Source organism: Bos taurus, chromosome 1 (assembly GCF_002263795.3).
Source record: "Bos taurus isolate L1 Dominette 01449 registration number 42190680 breed Hereford chromosome 1, ARS-UCD2.0, whole genome shotgun sequence".
Lineage (NCBI taxonomy): Eukaryota > Metazoa > Chordata > Mammalia > Artiodactyla > Bovidae > Bos > Bos taurus.
Genome location: NC_037328.1, coordinates 130,072,675 through 130,095,391, shown reverse-complemented (window position 1 = coordinate 130,095,391; position 22,717 = coordinate 130,072,675). Strand labels below are relative to the sequence as shown.

Below are 22,717 nucleotides of genomic sequence, written 5' to 3'. Positions count from 1 at the left end.
TTTACAATAAAAATATGCTGTCATGGAAAAGTCTGTAATTCTCCAGACTCTGTATTTTTTAAATGTTTTAAGACCTCACATGGGGAATTTACTGTATGACATAGGGAGCACCAATCTAGTGTTCTTTGACAAGCTAGAAGGCTGGGATGGGTTGGGAGGTGGGAAGGAGGTTCAAGGAGGGGACATATGTATACCTATGGATCATTCATGTTGATGTTTGGCAGAAAGAAACATAATGTTGTAATTGTCCTTCAATTAAAAATAAAACCTAAGAAAAGAAGAACCCAGGTGTATTTTGTCCATTGTGACTGGCATCTAGAAACAGATGGTTCTTAGGTTGACCTATTACTCTGCAAAACAGCTTCACTTTGGTCATAGCTTATGGGTAGGTTCTCCTGCCTGACCAAAAAATACAAGAGAATTTTCAAATCATGAGAGTACTGTCTTTATTTACCTGTCCCTTATCTTTCTTTCATCTTTTGACTGGATATTCTTTGCCAAGTGCGGGTTAGATAGGGGCTTTGAAGTCTCATGCCTGGTGTCAAGGGAAATCCTTTTAAATGTTACCATGAAGTAGCACCTTTTTGTATGTGGTTTGTCAGCATCCCTTCTAGTACTGAAAACCTTAGTTTGCAGTTTTTCTGATCCTGAAATCTTAGGTTGTTTCGTGTGTCTGTGTGATGACAAAGACTTGGTCAAATTATTATTCCAAGTGTTGGCATTTCATAGTTTGCGGGTACACAAAAAGCAGGTACTTGGAATTTGGGGGTCTTTGGGGGGGTCCATCAAAAAAGCTGGCAGAAGGGCCAATGAGAGCATTTTGGGGGCTTCAGGCATTGCAGAGGACTTGGAAATTGAAGGTGAAAGAAGAAAAGCAGTCCCAGTAAGGATGCATCCAGAGTTTGATGGATGGGTGGATGAATTGATGATTTGATTGGGTTATTTATCAATGATTTCCCCTTACAGATTAGATTTAGGTGTAGAGATGAGTGATTCAGCAGTCTGACTGCTCCTAGGTTTCTACAACTTATTACCAGGTCAAGACAATAATTCCCCTTTGGAACAATACCTGCTGGTTCCTAGGACTTCATCTCCTACCTCTTTTGGCCTCTGCCTACTTCCTTCTCCCATTTGGTAATATTCGTGTGTTTACTTTACATTTGAGTCTGTTTCAGTGTTGCACATACATTCATCCACATGTTTTTTTACACTGCCCATGTAGGCAATGCCATACAGTATTTGTCATTTCTGTCACTAAGCATTTTAGTTTGGGAGCCAAATAAAAGAGGCCAGGACATGCCTGGTGGAGTTTGGTGGGGGTGGGGTGGGGGTGGTGGGGGTGGAGAGAGTCAGTGGGAATAGGGACCTACAGGTCCTTGTGACCCTATAGGCAATGGGTTTTTGGGTTAAGGTTTTCTGTCTCTGAGGTCTACTTTGAGAAAGCAGAGCATGTGACTTGGAAACCCAGCCTTAAGAGCCTCGGGAATATTCGGGGACCCTGTAAACATAGGGTAGTTCTCTAAACATAGATCCCTAAGGTGACCTTCCAGCCAGAGCCAGGGTTGTCAATCAGGCTGCTCTGGTCTGGCAAGTTCTACTCCGCGGAACCTTAGAGGGGGCGGAGCCTAGGGGCTAGGTTGTATTCATTGTGCCACGTGCTGGCCTCGCAGCAGCTTTCGCCATCCTGGGTGTGTGCGCCGAGGAGTGGGCTTCGGTAACCAGAGAGCTGAAACGCTGAACGTGGCTCCCCTAGTAGCGAGGGCTGTGGGTCTCCCAGGAGTTGGTCCGGGACCTCTAAGGACTCCCCAGCAGCGCTCTGTCTTGGGGTCCAGCCAGCCTGCTCTGGCTTGCCTCGCCTGTGGTCAAGACCTGTCACAGCATGCAGGACCGAGCTCCTCGCTGTCGAACGGAGGTGCAGGAGCGCCCGGAGTCCGAATCCGAGCCTGAGCCTGAGTCCGAGGTGGCACCCAAACTGGACGACGGGAGAAAGCCCCAGGCAGAGCGCGAACCCACCGCTGAGCTGGTGTGTCCGCCGGCTGTGCCTTGCTCTTGCCCCTGGAGCATGTAGACCTGCTGCTGAAGCAGGAGTCCACGTCCGTGGTACAAGGGTCTCTCGGAGATCACATCCTCATACTGATCCCCTAGGCCCTACTGGGCTTGGACACGGGTACAGATCCTGGAACTAGGCTGCTGTCCTGAGCCCACCTGGCAAGTACACAGTCCCGGAGCCAGGATTCTTCTGCCCACAAGGAGTACGTGGACCTGCATGCCGAGTACCTGCCCCATGGGATGGATGCTGCTGGTGGCCTGCACTGTTCTCCGTGACCTAGATGCACAGGGCTCCTTCCCAGAGTCCTGGCTTCGGGCAACCAACCCTCGTCCACAGAGAGGCTCTCCTCACCATCACGACCTAGTGTCAATTGAAGTACTCCTAAAGTTTACCATGAAGTAGGAACTTTCTGTCAGTGCTTTGTGGGTAAGTCTTCTAATACTAAAGATATTAGTGTGCAGTTTTTTGGATCCTGAAAATATAGGAGTGTTGTTTTGTGTGTCTCTGGTTGAAGACAGAGACTTTGTTGAATTATTCTGAATGTTGGCATTTTATAGTTTGTGGGCAGACATAAAGCAACTGCTTGTAATTTTGCGGTCATGGGGGTACAAGGGGAAACCTCGTTAAAGAGCCAGTGAGAGCAATCTTGAGGCTTCAGTAATTGAAAACCTTGAATACCCCTGGGAGGAGTAGGGGATTAAAAGTTTAAGAGGAAGAATCCCAGCAGGTTCTCATACAGTTTGCTGGATGGATGGATGGGGTTGATTGGGTTATTTATTGAAGTGGAGGTGATTTACAGTTTCAGATTAGATTCAGGTGTATAGACAGTGGTTCCTGTACAACTTATTACAAGATTAAGGCAATCATTCCTTGTTTTGAACCATACCTGCTATTTTATATGACTCCATTCTCTACCTCTTCTTGCACTTGCCCCCTTCCCTCTCTCATTTGGTAAAGACTAGCTTGTTTACTGGAGAAGGCAATGGCACCCCACTCCAGTACTCTTGCCTGGAAAATCCCATGGATGGAGAAGCCTGGTGGGCTGCAGTCCATGAGGTGGCTAAGAGTGGGACACGACTGAGTGACTTCACTTTCACTTTTCACTTTCATGCATTGGAGAAGGAAATGGCAACCCACTCCAGTGTTCTTGCCTTGAGGATCTCAGGGACAGGGGAGCCTGGTGGGCTGCCATCTATGGGGTTGCACAGAGTTGGACATGACTGAAGCGACTTAGCAGCAGCAGCAGCAGCTTATTTACAGAGTTCTGTCAAGAGAATGCAGTGGTTATAGCAAACACCCTCTTCCAACAACACAAGCGATGACTCTACACATGGACATCACCAAATGGTCAATACTGAAATCAGACTGATTATATTATTTGTAGCTGAAAATAGAAAAGCTCTATACAATCAGCAAAAACAAGATTTGAGCTGTGGCTCAGACCATGAGCTCCTTATTGCAAAATTCAGCCTTAAAGTGAAGAAAGTAGGGAAAAGCACTAGGCCATTCAGGTTTGACCTAAATCAAATTCCTTATGATTATACAGTGGAGGTGACAAATAGATTCAAGGGATTAGATCTGATAGAGTGCCTGAAGAACTATGGATGGAGGTTCTTAACATTGTATAGGAGTCAATGACCAAAAGCACCCCAAGAAAAAGAAATGCAAGAGGGAAAAATAGTTTTCCAAGGAGGCCTTACAAATAACTGAGAAAAGAAGAGAAGCAAAAGGCAAAGGAGAAAAGGAAAGATATATCCATCTGAGTGCAGAGTGTTAAAGAATAGCAAGGAGAGATAAGAAAGCCTTCTTCTTTTTTTTTTTAAGAAAGCCTTCTTAAGTGAACAATGCAAAGCAATGAATGGGAAAGACTAGAGATCTCTTTAAGAAAATCAGAGATATTAAGGAAATATTCCATGCAAGGATGGGCACAATAAAGGACAAAAATGGTAAGGACATAACAGAAGCAGAAAATATTAAGAAGAGGTGGCAAGAATACACAGGAAAAACTGTACAAAAATGTCTTAATAACCCAGATAACCATGATGGTGTGGTCACTCCCTAGAGCCATACATCCTGGACTGTGAAGTCAATTGGGCCTTAGGAAGCATTATTGAGAACAAAGCTTGTGGAGATGATGGATTCCAGCTGAACTATTTCAAATCCTAAAAGATGATGCTGTTAAAGTGCTGCACTCAGTATGTCAGCAAATTTGGAAAACTCAGCCACAGTGGTCACAGGGCTGGAAAAGTTCAGTTTTCATTCCAATTCCAAAGAAGGGCAATGCCAAAAATGTTCAAACTGCTCCACAGTTATGCTCATTTTACATGCTAATAAATTGTTGTTCAAAATTCTTCAAGCTAGGTTGCAGCAGTATGTGAACCTAGAACTTCCAGATATTCAAGCTTGGTTTAGAAAAGGTAGAGGAACAAGAGATCAAATTTCCAACATTGGTTGGATCATAGAGAAAGCAAGGGAATTCCAGAAAAGCATCTACTTCTGCTTCACTGAATATACTAAAGCCTTTGACTGTGTGGATCACAACAAACTGGAAAACTCTTAAAGAGATGGGAATACCAGACCACTTTACCTGCCTCCTGAGAAACCTGTATGCCAGTCAAGAAGCCACAGTTAGAACTGGATATGGACCAACTGACTGGCTCAAAATTGGGGAAGGAGTATGACAAGTCTGTATATTGTCACTCTGTTTACTTAACTAATTTGCAGAGTAATCATACGAAATGCTGAGCTGGATGACTCACAAGCTGGAATCAAGATTGCTGGAAGAAAATATCAACAACCTCAGATATGCATGTGATACCATTCTAATGGCAGAAAGTGAAGAGGAACTAAAGAGTCTCTTGATGAGGGTTAAAGAGGAAAGTGAAAAGCTGGCTTAAAACTCAACATTCAAAAAATGAAGATCATGGCATTTGGTTCCATCACTTCATGGCAAATAGAAGGGAAAAAAGTAGAAGCAGTGACAGATTTTATTTTCTTGGGTTCCAAAATAACTGCAGACAGTATCTTTAGCCATAAAATTACAAGCTGCTTGCTCCTAGGGAGGAAAGATGTGACAAACCTAGACAACATATTAAAAAGCAAAGATATCACTTTTCTGACAAAGGTCTGTATAGTCAAAGCTGGGGTTTTTCCAGTAGTCATGTACAAATGTGAGAGATGGACTGTAAAGAAGGCTCAGCACCAAAGAATTGACACTTTCAATTTTGGTGCTGGAGAAGACTCTTGAGAGTCCCTTGGACAGCAAGGAGATCAAACCAGTCAACACTAAAGGAATTTAACCCTGAATATTCTTTGGAAGGACTGATGCTGAAGCTCCAATACTTTGGCATACCTGATGTGAAGAGCCAACTCATTGGAAAAGACCCGATGTTGGTAAAGATTCTGGGCAGGAATAGGTAGTGACAGATGATGGGATGGTTGGATGGCATCATCTATTCAATGAACATGAGTTTGAGCAAATTTGGGATATAGTAAAGGACAGGTAAGCTGAGGGTGCTGCAGTCCATGGGGTCTCAAAAGTCAGTCACGACTTAGTGACTGAACAATAACAATAAGCTTGTTTACTCTATGTTCAAGCCTCTTTCACTGTTGCTGACCATTTGTCTGTATTCTTTTTTAACATTCCCTGTCCATAGTATTATACAGTATTTGTTATTCTTGTTTGGGCTTCTGCCACTTAGATTGTTATAGGCTAAGTTCATCCGAGTTCCTGAAAATGGCAGAATTTCAGTCTTCTTTCTGGGACAGTATTATTCCGTTTTGTGTGTCTGGTTTTTTGCGTTTGTCAGCCCTCTTCTGTATCTATTATTCTGTGGATAGGCACTAGGGTTGCCTCCTTGTTTTGCCTATTGTCAATACTGCTGCTGTAAACATCCAGGGCCTCATTCACTTCTAGTGAGAGTTTTTGTTGTTTTCAGGATGTATACTCAGGAATAGAATGGTTGGATAACACGGTGTCTCCAACCATTTGTAGTGTTTGGAGGAAACTTTATTCTGTTTTGCCCAATGGTTGCCCCAATTGTTATTCCCAGCAACAGTGTCTGGGGATTTCGTATTCATCCCTTTATAGAGTCTATTTCTTTTTAAAAGACTTTCATATGCTATCCATTGTTAACGTTGTGAAGTGACATGTCATGGTTGTTTGAAATTGCATTTCTGTCGATTAGCGATGTGGAGTATTTTCTCTTATGTCATGTTCATCTGCCTCTCTTCTTTGGACCAAGAAGTGTATTCAGAACGTCTGCCAATAGTCTGATTGAGTTGTTTGGTTGTTTTTATCCTACAGAGCTGGAGGAACTGTTTATAGGTTTGGATTGGTCATATCACTTGCAGGTATTGTGCCCGATTCCATAGGATGCCTTTTGGATTTGTCTGTAGTTTCCTTTGCTCTGTGAAAGCTTTGAAATTCAACTAGGTCCCACGCATTCAGAATTGCTTAGATGACTTTTGCCTGAGGAGACATATGCCTTGACACAAATGTTGCCTTCATTTATGTCCAAGATCGTGTCTCATTGAGGAGTTTTATGGATTAAGGTCTCACTTGGAGGTCTGTCACCCATTTTGACTTTATGTTTCTTGAAGGCCTGTAGAAGTATTCAGCTCTCTTTGTTGTCCATGTGGGTGTCCAGTTTTGCCTGCAACACATGTCGAAGACACACTCTTGCTGTTGTATATGGTACCTTTTACGTTGTGAATTCATTGACTATAGGTGCCTGGGTTTACTTCGGGGTCATGTCTGGGATCTCTGTTCTGTTCCATTGAGCTCTATGTCTGTTACTGTGCCAGTACCATGCTGTTTGAATTTCTGTGGCTTTGCAGTTTGGTCTGAAGTCTAGGAGGGTGGTAGCTTCAACCTTGTTTTTTGTTTCTTTTTTCCCCATGTTTGCTTTGGCCATCTTGGGTCTTGTGTGGCTCCCTGTGAATTTTAGGAATATTTGTACTTGTTTGAGAAAAAGGTGTTTTGCTAGGGTCTGCCTTCAATCTTTTGATTGCTTCAGGCAGTATGGCCATTTGAACAATATTAAGTCTTCTAGTTCAAGAGCTTGTGATATCTTCGTATTTCTCTTGTCATCTTTCATTGCCTTTGTCAGTGTTTTAGTTTTCAGAATTCAGGTCTTTCTCCTATGAGTCAGTTTTATTTTGAGGTATTTAATTCTTTTTATGGGATTAGTACTGGCATTCTTATTGACTGGATTATAGATGGCTTTCTTCTTCTCCTACATTCCTTTTCCCTTAAGTGAATATCTTCTTCCTGTATAAAAAAGCTATATTTTCCTGTGTATTAATCTGTATGCTCCACATTTGTGGAATTCATTTATTAGTGCCTATTCTTTTGTGGTCAAGATGTTAGTATTTTCCTTTTTAAAGTTCTTGCCATCTGCAAATATTAATAGGTTCCCTCTTTTTTATCCAGTGTGGGTGCCTTTTATTTCTTATTTTGCCTGTCTGCTGAGACTAGTTTTTCCAATACTTTTTAAAACAGAGAAACTGTTCAGGGGCAGTGTTGTCATTCTACTTCAAGGCAAGAACAACAGTGTTGCTATACAAGAAATTGTTGAAACTGCCCTTTCTTATACCACATTTTCTTGTAAAGGCCTATAGTGCATTTTGGAGAATGTCTCTCCAATAAAAGACAGAATAGGTAATGTACTTTGCTGGTAACAGTATGAATTGTAATAAGGTTTTACACATTGCAAAGAAAGACCCACAATACATGGCCATTCCAGGAAGAAGACAAATTCCCTGTGTTATGTATGTTAATAGATTGAAAAGGATCTCCTCACATCAACACTGGATTAGGAGTTGGTGGGAGCTGAAGTCAGCTACCATCTTATATATAGTGTTTATATTTAAAAAATATATTAAAGAAAAAATATATATACCCAGGTATTATTTTTAGGTGAATAAAAATAAATAGGATTTTTAAATCCTAGTTATGCATTTTTTTTTGGAATAACCAAATGGCCCTCATTAATGTTAATGTCAAGAGCACCCTTGGTCCCAAAGTTCTGGACCTGTGCCTCGGAGTGCCAAATGAAGGAAGAAAGCATTCACTATGCTCAGATGCCCAATGCTGAGAAAACTCAGTCCTACTTCGGGGTGTCTATCTTTTTCTTGGCTTCTGTACTCAACTTTCCTCACTCTTCTCCTAACTGGACCACTGGTAGCCATCTTGTACCCTATCTTGTACCGTACCCAGAACTGGGATTTATTTGGTAATTCTGCCTCATAGTGGTTGAAGAAGTTCATACAGATTGAATAGTTTGTTTTGATTGACACCAAGAAAGACCAATGAGTGGGCCTGAAAATCCACTCTGCCAGTCATTGAGCATCGTAGAGTAAAGAAAAATAAGGTAAAAAGAGACAACTGATCTGGTACCCAGCAAGTCATTTATGAATTATATAGATGTTCTGTCATGAAAACACCTAGAAAAATAATTTCTTTTTTATTAAAAAAAAATCTTCTCCCAGTCTCTGGGTTATCTTTTCACTTTCTTGGTGGCATCATTTGCAGGACAACTTTTTAAATTGTTTTTCATTTTATTTTTGGTTGCACTGGGGTTTCACTGCTTTGTGGGGACTTTTCACTAGTTGTGGGAATGGGGGCCACTCTAGAGTTGTGGTGGGTGAGCTTCTCATCGTGGCTTCTCTTGTTGTGGAGCACAGGCTCTAGGTGCACGGGCTTCAGTTGTTGTAGCACTTGGGCTCAGTAGTTGCAGAATGGGGGCTCTAGGGCACAGGCTCAATAATTGTGGCATATGAGCTTAGCCGCCTTGTGGCATGAGGAATTCCTGGACCAGGGATCCAAACTGTGTCTCCTACATTGGCACTCAGATTCTTCTCCACTGTACCACCAGGGAAGTCCTGGAAAAGTTATTTTTAACATATCTGGCCCCTTTTTAGGATGATGATGAGGATACTGTTTACCATTTCATTCACTGCATGTAGGCTACATGCTGGGCACTCTTCAAGATACTGAGAACAGGGCTATGATATCACTGAGAAAAACAGATTATAAACATAATAAAGAATGAATAATTAATATTTACTAGACACTTGCCATGGAGAAGGCAATGGCACCCCACTCCAGTACTCTTGCCTGGAAAATCCCATGGATGGGGGAGCCTGGTAGGCTGCAGTCCATGGGGTCGCTGAGCGTTGGACACGACTGAGTGACTTCACTTTCACTTTTCACTTTCATGCATTGGAGAAGAAAATGGCAACCCACTCCAGTATTCTTGCCTGGAGAATCCCAGGGATGGGGGAGCCTGTTGGGCTGCCATCTTGGGGTTGCACAGAGTTGGACACGACTGAAGAGACTTAGCAGCAGCAGCAGACACTTACCATGTTCAAAGAACATTTTACCTACATTGTCTCACAACCACCCTACACAGTAGATGGCATTCTCCCCTCTTCATATGTAAGGAAGCTAAGGTTACCAAAGGTGAAATGACTTGCCTGCGATCACACAGTTATAGAGGGGCTGACCAGAAGAAGAAACTGGGAGTGTCTGTGCCAGGCCCCCAGTAACTGTCTTTGTTTCAGGACAGGACCACAGTCCCTTGTAAGCAGAGTTCAGTGTGAGGATTCACAGGGCCCCGGACAATAATAAGCCCAAGTTCTGATAATAAGCCTACTGATGTCAGGAGAGCAGTGGATAAGAGGTGGCACCAGCTGAGGCAGAAACCACTCTGCTCAGGGTCCCAATACTCATTATGCCAAGAGCTCCAAACCGTATCTTCTGTCCTAGCAAGATTTTGGCTCCTCCATCTGTCGCTTAAAACATAGCATGTCCACACTCACTGCCCTGAATGGAGTTCCCATTGAATGTTCTCTGACCATGGGATGTTCAAGCATTGTCAAAAGAATTCTCTGGGACCAAAGCAGATGTTTCCTGCAAGTTCCCCAACATCTCCTCACATCTTCCTATCCTGCCTTCTGTACAAACAACAGAGGAACAGCAGCTGCTCCCATCACCTGGGAATATAGAAAGTAGGTGCCTGTGGCATCCATGTTCACCCAATGAGAACTCATGTTCCTGGTAGCCATGCCCTTAAAACTGTGTACAGCCCCTGCATGTTCCCTCAGCAAGCCTCCTGATCTATATAGGGAATTTCTTAGCCCATAGGCAAGACACTGGAATGTAACCATGAGAGTGGATGCAGGAAGGAGTATAGGGGAAACCACTGAAGGCAGGCCCAGGAAGGTTGAATTTCCTTCTTGACTTTGTCATCAACAGGCTGGGATGTCACCTCGATTATACACGGCAGTGTTCCTGAACCCCTCAAATGCTGAATGAAAACAAGTTCTGTCATCTTAAACTCGGGCCCCAAACAGAAGCTTTGTGGAGCTGCTTAAGGAGAATTCCTATGCCCATGGCTCTCGGAAGTCTGATCAGTGGTTCTGGGATGTGGCATAGAATCTGCATTTTACACTAACTGGCTAGAGAAGGGCAGTGTCTGCCAATTCAAAGATCACTAGCTTGAATGTCCATCAAAGGAAGCCTGATTTTAACAGGATTCTGTATGAAGGAATATTATGTGGCCCTAAAAATGAGACCATATAAGCTATTTTGTAAAAAGGGACAAAGTGAGCAATCATGTGGTAAAAGGACACAAAGGGAAGTATTTTACCTTCTTCTGAAACTATATGAAAGAATTCTCTATAGTAGTAGTAGTAGTGTTCCAAAGTAATTATTGATTTGTTTTCTTCTATTAACTCTGGATAAGTTGTGGATCCACACCTTCCCTTGGCCACCAGGATCTGTAGCATAGGTGCGCCTTTAAAGTGACACCCAGATTAAAGGCGCTGCTGCCTGCATCACCTGGAGGGGAGCCTGATGGGTCAAAGGATCCTCTGCTACTTCCGGGATCCTGGCCAATTGGTTCTTCCTTTGGCATGACAATTGAGCTGCAACAGATACACCTCTGAGTGTCAGTTCAGTTCAGTCGCTCAGTCGTGTCCGACTCTTTGAGACCCCATGAATTGCAGCACACCCGGCCTCCCTGTCCATCACCAACTCCCAGAGTTCACTCAAACTCATGTCCATGGAGTCGGTGATGCCATCCAGCCATCTCATCCTTTGTCATCCCCTTCTCCTCCTGCCCCTAATCCCTCCCAGCATCAGAGTCTTTTCCAATGAGTCAACTCTTCACATGAGGTGTACGAAGTACTGGAGTTTCAGCTTTAGCATCATTCCTTCCAAAGAATACCCAGGACTGATCTCCTTTAGAATGGACTGGTTGCATCTCCTTGCAGTCCAAGGGACTCTCAAGAGTCTTCTCCAATACCACAGTTCAAAAGCATCAATTCTTCGGTGCTCAGCTTTCTTCACAGTCCAACTCTCACATCCATACACGACCACTGGAAAAACCATAGCCTTGACTACACGGACCTTTGTTGGCAAAGTAATGTCTCTGCTTTTGAATATGCTATCTAGGTTGGTCATAACTTTCCTTCCAAGGAGTAAGCGTCTTTTCATTTCATGGCCGCAATCACCATCTGCCGTGATTTTGGAGCCCAAAAAATAAAGTCTGACACTGTTTCCACTGTTTCCCCATCTATTTCCCCTGAAGTGATGGGGTGCCATGATCTTTGTTTTCTGAATGTTGAGCTTTAAGCCAACTTTTTCACTCTCCTCTTTCACTTTCATCAAGAGGCTTTTTAGTTCGGTGTGTAGTGTAGGTCAAATTCAATACAATAAACTCTTGGATAAGTGATGGAAGTATAACAATGACCATCTTGCTAAACTGATATATACATAAGTTGATCGTGCAGCACTTGCTAATAAGACACTCAATTCTAACATCGCTTTCCCTTTCAATACCGCTGCAAGGATCTGGCAGTCATTGAGAACACAGGCGTAGACTTAAGGATGTCATCCAAAACCTTACCTCACTATCGGACCAAAAGAAGATAAGAGGTCACTACCAGGGCGACGTCTCAGGGGATGAAGGAACTACATTTCAGGGTCCTGGTGCAGCGTTCCAATGGTGGGACTTCAAATGTAATCGGTTTTCCGGTTAAGGTTTTCCTCATCTGAGGTCAACAAGAGGAAAGCCAAGGACTTCACCCAGGAGTGGCACGATTGCTCCGCCCCCTTCAGGCCTATAAAAGCATCTACACTGAACTACCCACCAGGGTCAGGACTCTAGGGCTTCCCAGACTACTCCATTTCTGTAGGCGGAGCCTAGGAAGGGGCGGGGCTTAGCGTGAGGTTGCTTAGCGTGAGGTTGCTTAGCGTGAGGTTGCTTAGCGTGAGGTTGCTTAGCGTGAGGTTGCTTAGCGTGAGGTTGCTTAGCGTGAGGTTGCTTAGCGTGAGGTTGCTTAGCGTGAGGTTGCTTAGCGTGAAGCTGCTTTGCGACTCTGGTTCCGCCCGCTTCACTCACGGCACCCTTGGCCCACTCCTGTGCAAACCCGTCCACGTGAGGAGCTGAAGCTTCAGACTCGCAGGACTGAACTCAGCAGCTTCCCTAGAAGCCACGACTGAGTGACTCCCCAGAGGCAACCCCAGAGTTCCGAAGACTCGTCCTGCGTTCCTGCGCCCCACCGCCCCTCGTCGGCCTCACCTGTCAAGCCGACCTGTCACTGCCTGCACAAGCCCTCTGTCGCCTTCTGCCAGGTCCCAGGCCCGCGGCGACATTCACATGATGGGCTGCCGACCGCGCAGCCCCACCGCCTACCCTGAGGACACGTGGGAACCGCAGGACGGAGGACCCGGCCCTGCCAAGCGCCGCCGAACCGAGGAGCCCGCGCTCCCCAAGTCCAAGCCTGAGGCGGCGCCCAGCCTGGATAACTTGACCTGGTTCCCCGACAGCGGGCACCCTCATCTTCATGGCTGTCCTGCCGGCGGGATGTGCTCTGCACGTGCTCCTGGACGACGTCGAACTGCTGCTGGAGCCCGAGCCAACGTCTGTGTGGCAAGTGTGTTTCGGAGGTCGCATCCTCATGCTGGTCCCCGAGGCCCTCCTGGGCTCGGGTGTGGAAGGGCCGTGGGGGCAGGGCCTAGAACCGGGCGCTGTCCTGAGCCCTCCCGGGGAGTACGTGGCCCTGGAGCCGGGACTCTCCTGTGCCGCTGTCCCAGAGATCGCCTGTCAGGGAGAGGCCAGCAAGGAGGACGCGAATGCTGACGCTGACTTCCTGCTGGGCGGGATGGATGCTGCCTCAGTCCCAATCGCTGGGCTCCGCTCTTCTGCTGGAAGTTTGACTCACTTTGACCTGTTCGACCTAGTCTCAGAGCTCTCCCCTCGGGCCTCCAATCCTAGTCCAGAGAGAGGCTCTCCTCAGCACGACGACAACCTGGACTTGCACCTTCTGGAGCCCTTTCCTGACTCACCACTCCAACCTCTACCTCCTTCTCCGAGTCCAGGTCCCCAGGAGCGCCCCTGTCGCCCTCCTGGTCCTCCTAGCAAGGCCCGGAGATGCCTGTTCCCTGAATCCACTGCCTCCCACAATTCCTGGACACCTGAGCGGGCACCAGGACAGAATCTTCCGATGTTGATTGTGTATGTATTGAACACACTGTAAGAATCACATGAACAGATCCTTTTTGGATACAGGCTGCAGATTTTTCTTAAAAAATTTTTTTAAATTTATTTTTTAATTGGTGGAAAATTGCTTTATAATTTTGTGTTGGTTTCTGCTATACAACAATGTGAATCAGTTACAATTTATATATATTTATAAACATGCCTTCCTACCTGAGCCTCCCTTTTCTCCCCTCATCCACCCCTCTAGTTCACCAGGCTGTGCTCACTGTGTTATTTAGCAACTTCCCACTATTTATCTATTTTATACATGATAGCATATATGTGTCAATGCTACCTTCTCAATTCGTCCCACCCTCACCTTTCCCCACTGTGATCACAAGTCCATTTTTTAGGTTAATCATTGCCATTTTTCTAGATTCCATATATATGTGTTAGTATAGGATACTTGTTTTTCCCTTTCTGACTTACTTCACTTTGTGTAAGGGGCTCTAGGTTCATCCACCTCAGTGCAATTGACTCAAATCTATTACTTTTTTACGGCTGAGTCATATTCCATTGTATAATATACCACGTCTTTATCCATTCATCTGTTGATGGACCTAGATGGGTTGTTTCCATGTCCTGGCTATTGTAAATTTTGCTGCAGTGAACACTGGGGTACAGTGACTTTTAGAATTGTGGTCTTCTCAGTGTATATGCCCAGTAGTGGGATAGTTGGGTCATGTGGTAGATTTATTCCTAGTTTTTTAAGGAATATACACAGTGTTTTCCATAGTGGCTGTATCAGTTTACATTCCCACCAAAGTACAGGAGGGTTCTATGTAGTGGGAGTAAAAACAAAAATAAATACTAGGGACCTAATAAGACATAAAAGCTTTTGCACAGCAAAGGAAACTATAAACAAGATGAGAAGATAACCCTCAGAATGGGATAAAATAATTGCCAATGAAGCATAGAAAAAGGATTAATCTCCAAAATATATAAGCAGTTCATACAGCTCAGTATCAGAAAAAACAAACAACCCCAATCCAAAATGGGCAGAAGACCTACAGAGACATTTTTCCAAAGAAGACATACAAATGGCCAATAAACACATGAAAAGATGCTTCATATCACTCATTATTAGAGAAATGCAGATAAAAACTACAACAAAATACCACCTCACACCAGTCAGAATGGCCATCATAAAAAAATCTACAAAGAATAAATGCTGCAGAGAATGTGCACTGTCTAATTTTGACCAGTGGTTGCCTAAACACCTGAAAGGAGCTCACTGGGCAAAAAAAAAGGCATCTTCAAATGTAGCATTGTTTCAGGCAGCCTTACTGTTGCTTAGGTTTTCTCTAGAGTGGACACTCAAGCAGTTCTATCCCCCAGCTTTCTTCAAAGCTAAACCACAGCACTTTTCTAGTAAATATTAAAAGCCATCTTTCTCAAGCATCCTACCATCGCCCCTTTCACTTCTTTTCCTGTCAATAGAGTAGTTTATAAATTTCTTTTGTTTACAGGTTTTGGTCCTAGTGTCCATCTAAATTAATAATGTGACAACCCTCTACCCTGTTTTACCTTTTCTGGATGGCCTGTGTGGGGATCTCACTACTGGTTCTATGGGACAAATGTAATTGGATACAAGCCAGAATGGGGAACAATGATTCTGGGCTCTTTTTTTGAATGACTAGGTTGGCAAATTAACTCTATTGCTGTTTTTGTGGGAGTATTTTCAAAAAATGGACTCCTCTCATAGCTTAGTCGGTGAAGAATCCACCTGCAATGCAGGAGATCCTGGTTTGATTCTTGGGTCCAGAAGATCCCCTGGAGAAGGAAATGGCAACCCACTCCAGTATTCTTGCCTGGAAAATCCCATGGACAGAGGAGCCTGGCGGGCTACAGTCCATGGGGTCACAAGAGTTGGACACGACTTAGAGAGTAAATCACCATCATTTTCCAAAAGAACTTACTATTTCCATCCTTTTCTTCTTATATGTTTTTAATATAATTCTCTTGTCATAGAAAATTTATAATACTAAAGATTTTTTGTTTTTATACTTTTATGAGTCAATATAGTTTGTACATTGTTACTAGCTTATAGAAATAATTTGTTCTTATATTGGTCTGATATCCAGCAATATTAATTATAGTAATCACTTCTCTGTGGATTCTCTTGCTTGACTGATAAGGATAATATCTCCAAATAATGAGAGTATTGTCTCTTTTTCTTTTACTAAGCCTTTTACATCGAATTTTTCCTTAATCTTCTTTATTGGTTATTGAAGTAATGACCATTACTTCAAATCCAGGGTGACCGATATAGTTAATAGGATTATCCCTTTCTCTTCTTTCAAAATATGGTTATATATAATTTTATATGATTTTATATTAGTTTCAGGTATACAAAAATAGTTCAATACTTTTATGGATTATATTCAGTTTAAAGTTATTACTAAATAATGAGCATGTTTTCTTATGTAATATGTCCTTGTTACTTATCTACTTTATATAGTGTAGTGTTTAATCTCTTAACCTTATACCCTGTCTTATCCCTTCCTTCTCTTTCCCACTGTTAGCCACTTCTTTGTTCTCATTATCTGTGAGTCTATTTTTGTTTTATTTTATGCATTTGTTTTATTTTTTAGTTTCCACATATGAATGATAACATAGAGAGTATATATCTTTCTCTGTCTGACTAATTGCATTAAGCAGAATACACTGTGGGTCCATGCACGTTGTTGAAAATGGCAGAACTTCACTCTCTTGATGACTGAGTAATATTCTTCACATCTTTTTTTTTCCCTTTTAAACCTATACATTTATTGATTTGTCTGCGTTGGGTCTTAGTTGCAGCACATGACACCTTCATTGTGTTGTGTGGGATCTTTCCTTGCAGCGCGTGGACTCTCCAGCTGTGGCGCCCAGGCTCAGTAGTTGTGGTGGGCCGTCTCTGGAGCACATGGACTCAGTAGTTGTGGGTCAGGGGCTTAGTTGCACCACAACATGTGGGATCTTAGTGCCCTAATCAGAGATCAAACCCATATACCTTGTATTGCAAGGCAGATTCTTAACCACTAGACCACCAGGTAAGTCCCCTGTACTGTGTGTGTTTAGTCGCTCAGTCATGTCCAACTCTTTACTACCCCATGGACTGTAGCCCATCAGGCTGTCCCCTCATCTTCTGTATTCATTCATCTATAATAGTGAGATCACAGATTTATTGAGCCCTGAAACATTAGATGGAGACAACTGGATAGATAGATATGAATAACGAACCCCCAGATCTTTTTTAATCCTCTTGGCCCACAGAAGTGGCCCACCACTCTCTATGAAAACTTACACATCTACCTTGCTCTAAGATGATGCAGAAGCCTCTGCCTGGCAAGGCAAAGTGCACCAACTTCAAGATTTACCCCATCTTCTCTCTTTGCCACTAGACAATAACTGAAGTTAAGTATAATATAATACAACAGAGGATCAAAAGGTTCAGAGTAATGGGGATGATACACTGGATATACTACCTAAAGCTAAATAATGTGTCAGCTAGTGGGAGTGTGGCAGGGCCTAGAGGGACACTGTGTAACTAAGCAAAAGAAATGTACTGGGGAGGCATCAGCATCATTGAGTTCAGTGGGCCATGGTTGGCTAACAGGAGATGTCATTAAGCAGCTAGAAACTTGGTAGCCCTGGGGATCATAGGATCTGAGAGACTGAATATACAAGCTAACAATGACCAGACAACTTATGACAACAGAATTCTGACCCACAAATTTTGCAGCAAGCAGCCCAGAAACAAAACTGTAACCTCTATGGTAACTGGCCCCAGTAATCAGAACTTGGTCAATAACTGTCAGCTTCCCTAATTTTCATCCCTCCTAACTCAGGACAATTCTAAGAAAGTCAGATGTATTATGCTTAAGGCTACAGAGTTCACAAAATCAAATCAATTACATAGATTCCCTCCTTCTAGTTAGCCTGCCTCTGGCTTTCCCCTGCCAACAACCTCTGTTCAAACATATCTGAAGTTCTCCTTTTTTTCCACCATAAACATCTCTCACTCCTTTACCTGCCTATCAGCTCTCAAATGCAAGTGATGGGGCTGACTCTTTTGCTATATAACAACTTCTGATTAAATAGCTTCTGCTTGTTCTCCTGAACTCTCTCATTGGTAAATACCCCAGATAAATTTCTCGACACCATATCTGACCCTTTATGAGCTAGAAATTTCACTGACATAGAAAAAATGAGAAAAAGGAAAAACAGGTAAAATAGTGGAAGCAGAACACAGTAAAGAAGTTGCCTGCAGTGCAGGAGACTCGGGTTTGATCCTTCAGTGAGGAAGATCCTCTGGAGAAGGGAATGGCGACCCACTCCTGTATTCTTGCCTGGAGAATTCCTTGGACAGAGAAGCCTGGCTGGCTACAGTCCATGGGGTCACCAAGAGTCAGACAGGACTGAGCAACTAACACTTTCACTTTCAACCTATTAAAATTTAGGTACATTCTACCAAGTCATTACCAAACTTCCCCCAATATCCCTTGACACCAAAAGGAAGAGCTCAAACATAGAGTTGAATGCCTTATATAAAAGGTCTTCCCATACATTGCCTTTGTAACATTCTCATCCACCAGGAAGTGAAGGCAAACAGACAAGGATTTTTATTTGTTCAAGATCTTAAGGCCATCAACAAAATATGTATACCTTACTAGCTGACAAAAATTAACCCAAATACAATCCTCTTATCACTTCTACCTGAAGCCACTTGCTTCAATTCTGTTGAGTCTTTGCTTTGCCTTTTTTCCAATGTGCCTCTAGACCAAGACAGTCAATATGATTTTGCTTTCGCTTGGAGAGGATAATAACATACCTGGACAGTCATGCCCCTGGAGTACACTGGAGCCCACTCCTATTTTTCCCTGGTCTCATTCATGATTTAAAAGATCTAACTTTCCCTTGTGATTTAGTCCTATACACTGTATAGATAATCTACTTTGTTCAAAGAACAACGAAACCTGTTCAAAGATTTTCATTGACTTGCCCCAGGATATAATAATAGGGAAACTGTGTTTGGGAGAGGTGGGATATAGGGAACTGTGTGCCATTTGCTCAATTTTCAGTAACATAAAATTGTCCTAAAAATATATTACTTTTAGAAGGTAAGGAAGAAAAACCATTTGAGAAGTTAACTTCAAAAAAGAATATACGTTTTTTAAAAGTTTGATATCCTCAAGATCTAAAGGAAAGAAGAACCCACTTGATGTAAAAAATGAAGATTTTGTTAGAAGTCTGTTGGAGACAAGTTGCATACATCACTAAAGTGGTTAGCTTAGTGTTTAACTGCTTCCCTAACCTCTGAAAGAGATGGGAAGACCACCTGACAGACCACCTGACCTGCCTCTTGAGAAACCTATATGCAGGTCAGGAAGCAACAGTTAGAACTGGACATGGAACAACAGACTGGTTCCAAATAGGAAAAGGAGTACAGCAAGGCTGTATACTGTCACCCTGCTTATTTAACTTATATGCAGAGTACATCATGAGAAACGTTGGGCTGGAAGAAGCACAAGCTGGAATCAAGATTGTCAGGAGAAATATCAATAACCTCAGATATGCAGATGACACCACCCTTATGGCAGAAAGTGAAGAGGGAAAAAGGCCGTGTAGCTTCGCTGTTACTCTGAGCAGAAAACAGTCGGTGGAGAGGTTCAAAGATGCAGAGCAATAAAACTTTTAACTTGGAGAAACAAAACCACACTCCAAGGAAGCATCATCAACATCACCATCAGCAGCACCACCAGCAGCAACAGCAGCAGCCACCACCTCCACCAATGCCTGCAAATGGGCAGCAAGCCAGCAGCCAGAATGAAGGCTTGACTATTGACCTGAAGAATTTTAGGAAACCAGGAGAGAAGACCTTCACCCAGCGTAGCCGGCTCTTTGTGGGCAATCTTCCTCCTGACATCACTGAGGAGGAAATGAGGAAACTGTTTGAGAAATATGGGAAGGCAGGCGAAGTCTTCATTCATAAGGACAAGGGCTTTGGCTTTATCTACTTGGAAACACGAATCCTAGCGGAGATTGCCAAAGTAGAACTGGACAACATGCCACTCCGTGGAAAGCAGCTGCGTGTGCGCTTTGCCTGCCATAGTGCATCCCTTACAGTCCGAAACCTTCCTCAGTTTGTGTCCAATGAACTGCTGGAGGAGGCCTTTTCTGTGTTCGGCCAGGTGGAGAGGGCTGTAGTCATTGTGGATGATCGAGGCAGGCCCTCAGGAAAAGGCATTGTTGAATTCTCAGGGAAGCCAGCTGCTCGGAAAGCTCTGGACAAATGCAGTGAAGGCTCCTTCCTGCTAACCACATTTCCTCGACCCGTGACTGTGGAGCCCATGGACCAGTTAGATGATGAGGAGGGACTCCCAGAGAAGCTGGTTATAAAGAATCAGCTATTTCACAAAGAGCGAGAGCAGCCACCCAGATTTGCACAGCCTGGCTCCTTTGAGTATGAGTATGCCATGTGCTGGAAGGCACTTATTGAGATGGAAAAGCAGCAGCAGGACCAAGTGGACCGAAACATCAAGGAAGCTCGTGAGAAGCTGGAGATGGAGATGGAGGCTGCTTGCCATGAGCACCAGGTCATGCTAATGAGGCAGGATTTGATGAGGCGTCAAGAAGAACTTCGGAGGATGGAAGAACTGCACAATCAAGAAGTGCAAAAACGAAAGCAGCTGGAGCTCAGGCAGGAGGAGGAGCGCAGGCGCCGTGAGGAAGAGATGCGGCGGCAATAAGAAGAAATGATGCGACGACAGCAGGAAGGATTCAAGGGAACCTTCCCTGATTCGAGAGAGCAAGAGATATGGATGGGTCAGATGGCTATGGGAGGTGCTATGGGCATAAACAACAGAGGTGCCATGCCCCCTGCTCCTGTGCCAGCTGGTACCCCAGCTCCTCCAGGACCAGCCACTATGATGCCAGATGGAACCTTGGGATTGACCCCACCAACAACTGAACGCTTTGGCCAAGCTGCTACAATGGAAGGAATTGGGGCAATTGGTGGAACCCCTCCTGCATTCAACCGTGCAGCTCCTGGAGCTGAATTTGCTCCAAACAAACGTCGCCGATACTAATAAAATTGCAGTGTCTAGTTTCCCAAAACCCTTAAAAGAAGGACCCTTTTTGGACTTAGCCGAATTCTACTCTGGAAAAGTGTTTGGGATTCCTCCCAATAGTTTAGGTCTTCCCTGCCTGTAGTACTCTAGGGAGTATGTTGGAGGCAGAGGGTAAGGGAGGGGTGATATTTAACAAATCAGTTCTATGTGGTATATCCTTTCGCTAATCAATTCTGTGTGGTGCATTCCTAAAATCTCATGTGATTGTTGAGAGCCTGCGAGGGCCAGGGAGCCATGGCAAAATGGATCCAGTTAGAGAGCCCATTAATCGTAATTATTCCACTCTTTGTCCACCCTGTTCTATTTGCTTTCTTGTTCTTACACCCCCCCGCCACCCCAGTCGGTAAAGAATCTCCCTGCAGTGCTGGAGACCTGGGTTCGATTCTTGGGTTGGGAAGATCCCCTGGAGAAGGAAATGGCAACCCACTCCAATATTCTTGCCTGGAGAATCCCATAGACAGAGGAGCCTGGCAGGCTACAGTCCATGGGGTCACAAGAGTCAGACACGACTTAGTGCACTGTCTCACCCCAGAGATCCTGCCACATATACCACAAAAACCAAACATCCCCCAATGACCTTGGCCCCACTGTTCCAATCACTCCCAGGTGGGAATTCAGGCACATGTCCACAGAGGTCACAGACAACATACATACGGTTCTGTTATGTCCCATATATTACCCTTTCATGTCCCAAGGAAGACATTTTCTCTTAGAGATTTTCATTTAGTGTATCTTTAAAAAATCTTGTGTTAAACTTGCCTCCATCTTTTTCTTGGGTAAGGACAACCCAGAAATGGCCCTTTTGTGTCTGTGATGTTGCCATTCACAGCTTTCTTGATAGGCCTAGTACAATCTTGAGAACAGGGTTGCTGTATGCTGAGTGTCAGACGGTAGCTCTTAGCTTTGCCTATCTTAGGTAGTTATGCTGTGCATTTTTTATTGGTGTACCATGTTTGATTTGTCCCTAATACCTTTGAAGTTTTTCTGAGAAATGAATAATGCAACATGAACTTATTAAAATACATTTTAAGCCTTAAAAAAAAAAAAAAGAAAGTGAAGAGGAACTAAAAAGCCTTTTGATGAAAGTGAAAGAGGAGAGTGAAAAAGTTGGCTTAAAGCTCAACATTCAGAAAACGAAGATCATGGCATCTGGTCCCATCACTTCATGGGAAATAGATGAGGAAACAGTGGAAACAGTGTCAGACTTTATTTTTTGGGCTCCAAAATCACTGCAGATGGTGATTGCAGCCATGAAATTAGAAGACGCTTACTCCTTGGAAGGAAAGTTATGACCAACCTAGATAGCATATTCAAAAGCAGAGACATTACTTTGCCACCAAAGGTCCGTCTAGTCAAGGACCTATGGTTTTCCCAGTGGTCATGTGTGGATGTGAGAGTTGGACTGTGAAGAAAGCTGAGTGCTGAAGAATTGATGCTTTTGAACTGTGGTGTTGGAGAAGACTCTTGAGAGTCCCTTGGACTGCAAGGAGATCCAACCAGTCCATTCTAAAGATCAGCCCTGGGATTTCTTTGGAAGGAATGACGCTAAAGCTGAAACTCCAGTACCTTGGCCACCTCATGTGAAGAGTTGACTCATTGGAAAAGACTCTGATGCTGGGAGGGATTGGGGGCAAGAGGAAAAGGGGACGACAGAGGATGAGATGGCTGGATAGCATCACTGACTTGATGGATGTGAGTTTGAGTGAACTCTGGGAGTTGATGATGGACAGGGAGGCCTGGCGTGCTGCAATTCATGGGGTCGCAAAGAGTTGGACACGACTGAGGGACTGAACTGAACTGAACTGAACTGAACCTCTGAAAACAATCAACCTTAAAGTCACTAACTATATTCTCACTCTTGACCCTGTTGGAAAGGTTTATCCCACTTGTCATAGAGTAATAGCTATTACCACCCAAAACCAGTGCTCTGCAACAATCTGGAGGGATGGGGTGGGGAGGGAGGTAAGAGGGGGTTTCAGGAGGGAGGGAACATATGTGTGCCT

At 43.9% G+C, this 22,717-nt stretch overlaps 1 protein-coding gene and 1 pseudogene across 1 annotated transcript; both read left to right on the top strand.

Annotated features, from left to right (window-relative positions):
• The first annotated feature begins 1,879 nt into the window (after positions 1-1,879).
• LOC783600 (proline-rich protein 23C) lies at positions 1,880-13,597 on the top strand. The gene is made up of 3 exons (XM_024997512.1): positions 1,880-2,064; positions 12,693-12,856; positions 12,888-13,597. Exons 1-3 carry the CDS (start codon positions 1,880-1,882, stop codon positions 13,595-13,597), a joined length of 1,059 nt encoding a protein of 352 aa, XP_024853280.1.
• A 5,606-nt stretch (positions 13,598-19,203) lies between these two features.
• Positions 19,204-21,738, top strand: LOC541276 (non-POU domain-containing octamer-binding protein-like; annotated as a pseudogene).
• The last annotated feature ends 979 nt before the right edge of the window (positions 21,739-22,717 follow it).

Excerpts from the sequence above, each read along its gene's own strand:
- LOC783600 (XM_024997512.1), top strand. The coding sequence starts at position 1,880 with ATGCAGGACCGAGCTCCTCGCTGTCGAACGGAGGTGCAGGAGCGCCCG. Across the intron at positions 2,065-12,692 it reads TGCTCTTGCCCCTGGAGCAT|GTCCCAGGCCCGCGGCGACA; the intron begins GTAGACCTGCTG and ends GCCTTCTGCCAG. Across the intron at positions 12,857-12,887 it reads CAAGCCTGAGGCGGCGCCCA|CGGGCACCCTCATCTTCATG; the intron begins GCCTGGATAACT and ends GTTCCCCGACAG.